The sequence below is a fragment of the Sminthopsis crassicaudata genome, chromosome 3 (assembly GCF_048593235.1).
Source record: "Sminthopsis crassicaudata isolate SCR6 chromosome 3, ASM4859323v1, whole genome shotgun sequence".
Lineage (NCBI taxonomy): Eukaryota > Metazoa > Chordata > Mammalia > Dasyuromorphia > Dasyuridae > Sminthopsis > Sminthopsis crassicaudata.
This window is the reverse complement of record NC_133619.1, coordinates 593605846-593613703: the sequence shown is the minus strand read 5'-3', so window position 1 is coordinate 593613703 and position 7858 is coordinate 593605846. Positions and strand designations below refer to the sequence as shown.

General features: G+C 37.6%; 1 protein-coding gene across 1 annotated transcript; it reads right to left on the bottom strand.

Moving 5' to 3' along the window:
- Positions 1-392: 392 nt before the first annotated feature.
- On the bottom strand, positions 393-7815 carry TMCO2 (transmembrane and coiled-coil domains 2). The gene is made up of 2 exons (XM_074305256.1): positions 3452-7815; positions 393-805 (listed from the first exon to the last, which is right to left on the bottom strand). Exons 1-2 carry the CDS (start codon positions 3665-3667, stop codon positions 473-475), a joined length of 549 nt encoding a protein of 182 aa, XP_074161357.1. The 5' UTR covers positions 3668-7815; the 3' UTR covers positions 393-472.
- Positions 7816-7858: the final 43 nt, after the last annotated feature.

The window sequence follows — 7858 nt, the reverse complement described above, 5'->3', positions numbered from 1 at the left end:
CACAAATTTGCTACTTCAACAATAGTTCTGGACCAAATCCCACATGCCCAACTTGGAAATTAATCCCACGTTCCATCTCCTTTCTCACCTCTCTGTCTTCTCTCATCCAGAATGCCTCCTGTATCCTCCTTTATTTCTCTTCTCAATCTCTAATTCTTTTCCTCTACTAACTTCTTTTTCCAGGGTTGGACGCAACTAATGGGGCCTGAGTAGGTGCTTGATCAATGCTTTGAACACTATTACCCAGGGAGCTTTCAACATTTGTGGATTCTGCTGCTACCCCATGCATGCTTCATCCCCCCCACTCATCCCCCCCCATCCAGGGGAATCCTCTCTCTCAGTCCTAGGAAAGAGAAAATCTAGTGGATGAACAGGTGGTCCACAGAGCCAGATTAGGGATATGAAGCATTTTATTTGTACTCCACATGCCACTCAAGATGATGGATGGAAGTCTTTCTGGGGAGGGGTAGACTCATATCCTGGATTCATGGTCAGATGTAGAGGTAAACCCAGAAGTGGGCATGGGGCTCTGACAGTCCGAGCAGCTACAATAGGGCGCTGTACAATTCCTCTTGCCATTTTTGTAGTTTACGATCAAATTTTCCAGATCCTTCACTTTACACTCTACCATTTGAAGCTTTTTAAGGATTTTCTCCTGCAGGTTCAGGGTGACCAACATGTTATTTTTATCTTGGTTAATGGGGTAATAGACTGTTCCTCCACTGTTGTTGGACAACATTTCTTGAAAAAGATCTGTGCCCTTCTTGTAAAGCATAAGGAGTAAGTTAATAAAGAGGATGATTTTCTAAAAACAAAAGAAAACAAAAAATTTTAAGTTGATTATATTTATGTCCATGAAAACATTATTAACCAAATTCTAGTGGGGCTTGACCTTGATTTAGTAGTCAGTCTTTCTTGGCCTTCCTTAACTTTATTTTAAAAATGGGGAAAAGGGTCCTAGTTTTATCTACTTCTTGTAATAAAGTGTTTTTGTAGTGTTATGTAAAATAGTTATTAATTGAACAAAACACTTTTACTCATAATTAGTAGGGAATGGGGGTTCTAGCTGAGCATTTTTTCTGGGTACCTGAAAAATATCTTGTTTCACACCAAGACTTTGTTTCCTTTAGAAATGCATTAGAGCACATCTCTAGACTAGCATATGGAAAAGGTCCAAGGACTTCATCTCTTGAAGCTTGTTTGCCTATCCATAAAACATATTGTAATACCTTCTGCCTCCTGCTAAAGAAATCTCTAGTACTTCCCTATTGGGTATAGGAAAAAACAAACTACCTTTCACAATTGCCATAGGTGATTGTCCCTAGCTTTCAGCACACTCAAACATTCTGAGTCCTCAATAAATGGGCCCTTCCTTCCTTCTCTTTAAACTCTTGCCCCTGTGCTGAGCCACTGGCATAAATGTACTTCCCCCTCACCACCTCTGTTATTCACAACAATAACAATGGACATTTAGATACTGCTTTTAAGGTTTTCAAAGTGCTTCACCGACATTTACTTGGTTCTCACAACCACCTTTGGATCTATGAATGCTCCTCTTTCACAGATGAGAAAACAAGATTCAGAGAGGTCACACACGAACCCTGGGCCACATAGTTAAGTGGAATTATTGGAACCCAAGTTTCAGGTCCAACTCTCTTATGTGCTATGTCTCGCTACAGAGCCAAAAGAAATCTTAGAACACAGACTGTCAGAAGGAACTAACGCCTACAAAGACCCAAGTTCAAATCCCGTCTCATAAGCAACATTTGTTGCTTATGTGAATCTGGGCACAGCACTTAACTGTTTGGTGTTTTCTCAATTATAAAGTAGCTAGAATACTAGCATCTACTAGAATTAAAGGAGACATGGAGATGCTAAGCACATAGAAGGCAATTAATAAGGGTGCATTTCTTTCCATCCTTCCTGACTTGATCTAGATCTCTGTCAGTGGTTAATGCACCAAAGTCACCTCTTAGAATCAATCCCTAGCTTCCTTCAAGGTTCTCATAATGTACCATCTTCCACAGGAGATCCTCCCCAATTCTCAAAGGGATTACAGCTGTGCTTGGGCTGAATTTGAGAGAAATGAAATGCACTTCTAGGCCAAGGATGGACAACACATGATGGCCCATCATGACCATAGGAATAGTCACTCCATTTTTCACTGCAGGCTGAGAAGTCAATGCTATACAAGTGATTTAGTTAAAAGAACTATTTGAAGCAACCCTGAAATACAGATTGAGCAGAATGTGGGCTCTAGCCAGGACCTGCATTGGAAAACAGCCTTATAAAGCTTATTAGTCCCATTTTACAGATAAGAAAACTGAAGTAAAGAGGTTACTTGCTTAGGATCACACAATTATAAGCTCATGTTTGATTTGAACTCAGGTCTCCCTGACTCCTGCTACTTTTTCCAACCTTTTTCATCCATCCATTTACAAAATAACCTAACGGGGGCAGCTAGGTGGCGCAGTGGATAGTGCACCAGCCTTGAATTCAGGAGGACCCGAGTTCAAATGTGGTCTCAGACACTTAACACTTCCTAGCTGTGTGACCCTGGGCAAGTCACTTAACCCCAGCCTCAAAAATATATAAAAATAACCTAACCACCTTAAGTGGCTCTCTTGCTAAATGAGAAAATAAGTTTCTTCACTATATGGCTCCAGCCTACCTTTACTCATCTTATTTAACTTTCTCTCCTTTCATGCACTCCCTTCTAGCCAAATCACACCAAGTCCATTCATTTTCATAGTATCAGACTATAGACTCATTTCAAAAATGGGAAAAGGATCAAAGCAGCTTTGAGGAAAGTCAATAAGCACTACTCAGTGCTAATGGCTGGGGTAAGCATAAATATAAAGTACTAAGTGTACTTCCTATATCAGAAAAGTCATAGCAGCCCTGTATTCAAAGGGATTTAGAGGATTTTGAGTATTCTCACGTGAAGCATGAATCCTCATATCTCAGTGGTCTCACATGCTCTGATTCAAATTTTTCAGGGCAGAGCTGCTCACTATGCATAGAATGTCTTTTCCTGTAATTTCTGCCCATATATATAGCCTCTAGTTCTATCCTTTAAGAGCTTAGCTCACAATTTTAGCCCCCCACTCCCAATAAATCCTTAATATACTTGAAGATGGATGTCCCATTCTTAGAATTCTTTTCAACCAGATTAAACTTTCGTTTCTTCCTATTGGTACTCAATGAGTCTCCTTTATCATCCTGGACATAAAAGTTGGTGCTAAGGCAAATTCAAGCCACATTGTCTTGCCAGAAAACATTTTTGGAAATTTCAGCTTTTTAAGGTTCTTGTCAATTTCAGTGGCCAGAGCTCATTTCTGAAAATACTAACCCAATTTAAAAACTCTTTAGATTATTAAATGGTAATCACAACTCTTGTACAATTGCTTAAATTCCTCAATTAAAAAAAAAAAAAAAAAAAGAGTATAACCTGAATTGATCGAAAAGTTCGTTTCCAAAAGGCATATGTTCCTATTATCAGGAAAATGGTAAGGATAATCCAAAACATGGTTTGCCAGGTTGGATTTAGGTATTCTGAAAGCCAAGAATCTGACTTCAAAATGAGATTATTATCTTGCAGCCAATTCCAAAGTGTGGCAAAAGAGAAGAATCCAGAAGTTTGATCAAAGTAGGATGATGATGACATTTTACCCCTATTACAACTCCTGGAACTACATGTGCAATATGCAGGAAGAACCTTCAATCAGAGGCCTTAGGAGTACAAGTTTGTGTTAGGAGCCATAGGGTTAAGTACAGGCTGCTCTTCTGCTTATTATGAACTGTGTCTTTATGATGTCATTATCCCACAAGCATTTGAGAGGAGGACCAAGTCAGGATATTATTAATCTTTCCCCTAGCCTTTCTGCAAATCATCCTATTGCTCTGTTCTTCATTACCACTTAATATTTCTCTAACACTTTTAAGTTTTGAAAAGTTGTGTAGCAGAAAATCTGCCCAAGGACCTGGTTCAAAAGATGGCTAGGCCAATTACTTAGCTGTGGAAACTCAGGCAAGTTATTTCATCTCTCTGGGGGCCTTTTTCTTCATTTACAAAATGAGGTCAAATTGAATGATCTCAAGTCTTTTCTATGAGGTATCTTCCAACTCTAATCCTACGATCTTAAATTTATCTTTACTACAACAACTCTAGAAGGCAGTGCGTTTTATGGCTAATTCTATTTGAGAAGAGTAGCTAGATGTCACAATGGATAGATCGCTGGGCCTGGAGTCGGGAAGACTCATCTGCCCGAGTTCAAATCTGGCCTCAGACACTTAATAGCTGTGTGACTCCACACCATTTGCCTCAGTTTCCTCATCTGTAAGGTGAACTGAAAAACCACTCTAGTATCGGTGTTAAAACCTCAAATGGGGTCATGAAGAACCAAACATAACTGAGAAATGACTGAACCACTATTCTATAGTCTAAAAACATGCAATTCTGAGGTTACAATACATTGAGAGGTCTCCAATACCCAATCAGGTCTCCTGATTTTTAATTCTGCACTATCATTCTCACCATGAGAACAACAGAGTGATTACAGAGTGGGATCCTTCTGTTAGATTCAGTAAGATAGCATGGACAGAGAATGAGTTGATGTTAAGAACTCAAAATTTACTCATTAACATCTAATACATGTCTTGAACTTATACTCTATTTGCTATGGGAAATAGCTCATTCAGACAACTTAAGGGAACGAAAAGATTATACTGGATGGGAGAAGAGAAAAATATGCAAGTTCTGTGTTATGTCAGAAAAACTTGAGTTCAGAAAAGATGAAGATCAGTAAGAGTTGGAATAATCAAGATACATTTCATAGAGATACATTTTAAAGGCTTCAATAGGAAGAGGGTTGAGAGCTCACTTCAAGACTAGGGCAAGATGAAGAATGAAGACTGGGAGCAGGACATTGGGTTTCACTGATGATGAGGAAGTTGCCCAGACTAGAAAATGTATGTTTCTAGTATAAGATGGTGTCAGACTGAAAGCCTAACAGAATTGATGAAGTACTTTTTAGCTTTGGAGTATGAGCGTAATATATAACATGTAACATTGTTTGGGGTTATTGTTAGGAAGAACCAAATATCAGGAAAAGCAGTAGGCAGCTCAGTTTTTGCCTCCAAAAAAAAGGGATGGGCTTACACTGGGTTAAGATAGAAATGCTTAAAGAAAATGACCTTTTTTTGAAGGAAAAAAATTTACAGGTCACTTTGAAAAGTAGAAATGATAGCTTTCAACTTAAATGCTAGTGAAGGATGGCAAATTGGTATTTGGGACAAACCATAAACTGGCATGCTTTAAAGGGCAGAATCTGATAAAATAGGATATTTAATAACTTCTTGCTTGTTTGCTATTGCTAAAACAGATGACCATATTACTTCAATTACAAAGACTTCTTTGCCTTCCTACTGCCATTGATATTTAGCCCGCTATTTACCAATAAAGAGCTGAGCAATATGCCATCTATTTAATTCTTGCAACTTGTTTCATTAGCTACTCCTGGTGCCTGACATTCCACTTCCCAACTGTACATATTTACATAGCTAATCCCCCCAATGCAGGACATTTTCTGCCCCAACTTTCATCTTTTAAGAATCAACTTCTTTTGCCTCATCACTTTGGTAGTTCTTTCCTTTTGTGCCAAGTACAGATGCATGTAGTTTGCACATATTTTCATTTACTTTATATACATGGACCTCATGAACAAATAAAATTTAAACTGCTTTAGGGAGATGACTGTTTCATTAAGTTAGAAAGTTTTTGCATAAACAAAATTAGTGCAGTCAAAATTAAGGGACACAGAAAACTGGGAAATAATTTTTACAGCTAGTGTTCTTGATAAGTCTCATTCCTAAAATATAGAGAAAAGAATCAAATTTATAAAAACATAAAAAATTCTCCAATTGATAAATGGTCAAAGTATATGAATGGATAATTTTCAGATGAAGAAGCTTAGTCATATGGAAAAGTGTTCTAAATTGCTGATTAAAGAAATGAGAATTAAAACAATTCTGAGGTACCACCTCACACCTCTCAGATGGGCTTAGAAGACAGGAAAAGATGATAAAGATGGGAGGGGATGTGGGGAAACTGGGACACTAATGCACTGTTGATGGAGTTGTGAACTGATCCAACCATTTTGGAGAACAATACAGAACTATGCCCAAAGGACTATCAAATTGTGCATACATACCCTTAATCCAGCAGTGTCACTACTAGGTCTGTATCCCAAAGAGATCATAAAAGAGGGGAAAAGATTCATATATGCAAAAATATTTTATCAGTTCTTTTTGTAGTAGCAAGATATGGAAAAATGCCAATCAGTTGGGAAAATGACTGAAAAAAGCTATGATAGAAGAATGTAATGGATTATTGTTCTATACTAAATGATGAGCAGACTGGTTTCATAAAAGCCTGGAAAAACTTACATGAACTGAGGTTAATGAAGTAAGCAGAAGCAGAACATTGCATAGAGTAACAAGATATGGTGATGATCAACCGTGATGGACTTGATTCTTCTCAGCAATGCTGATTTCAAGACAATTTCAATAGACTTGGGATGGAAAATGTCATCTGGATTCAGGAAAAGAACTATGGAGACTGAATGTGGATTGTAGTGTAGTATTTTCATTTTTTGTTGGTTTGCTTCTCCTTTTTCATGGTCTTTCCCCTTCAGATCTGATTTTTCTTACACAAGACAACAAATATGTTTAAAAGGAATACACATTTGTCTTGTATCAGATTGCATGCTTTCTTGGGGAGGAAGTGGAGGAAGAAGAAAAATTTGGAATCTAAAGTCTTACAAAAATGAATGTTGAAACTATTTATGTATTTGGAAAAACATAACACGGGGTGGGGAAGAGGAGGTCATATCATGAACTAATGCAGCATGAGACTTGAACAGACTGGTTTCCAGACTCCTGCCCAGTCTTGGTCTCTTACCTATGCCAAATGGGTCTTCCCAATATGAGAAGTGAAATTACTACTAATTATCCTCAAATGAAATGTTTATCTTGAGAGAGTAGCAGATCATTACTTCCATTTTAAAAGGGTTAGAGTTAGCATAAGCAAGGACCATGTCATTCATGTCTGAATAACAGAAATTGATTGAAGTGCCACCAGAGGCTATGCAGAACAACCCAAAAGTAAGAATTACACTTACATCATCCCAGTGATGGGACATTAGTGAGCCAGTGATTTGTGACTCCATATGGGATTATATAATTGGATGTGAAATTATGACAATATCAGTAAATGTTTGATTTGTATATCAATTTTGTATGCCTACATAACAAAGGTCACATAAAAATTTCTTAGGAGTCACAAGTGGAAAAAGTTTAAGAAGTCTTGAAATAGAGGGTATAAAGAAAGCTAGTATTATATGTAGGAAGTGAAACAAAGGTGAGGAAAAACATCTCTTGGAGCAACAAAATTTAGTTACCTAGAACTATGATTTCACTAGTGTATCATTCTATGAGTAATAGAAAATAATGACCCTCAAATCTTTGTTCAATTATGTCAAACAGCCCATGCAGGGGGAAAAACAAAACAAAACAAAACAAAAAACAAACAACAACCAAAAAAATTTCTCCACTTCCTCAAGTCTCTCTCTACCTGTCACTTCTAAATCTTCATGATAAGGTATGACAAGTCCCGCCCTTCACACATGAATGAAGATACTTCCTTTTGGTGAGTGTGGATAAAGAATTTCAGTGGACCATGTGACCTAATACAATTCCAGGCTACATTAAGAACTGGCTCCTCCCTTTCATTTCCACATTTTAAAACAATCATTTTTCTTTAAAGAAGTTTAACACTGGCTGCTTTAGTTAGTCATGA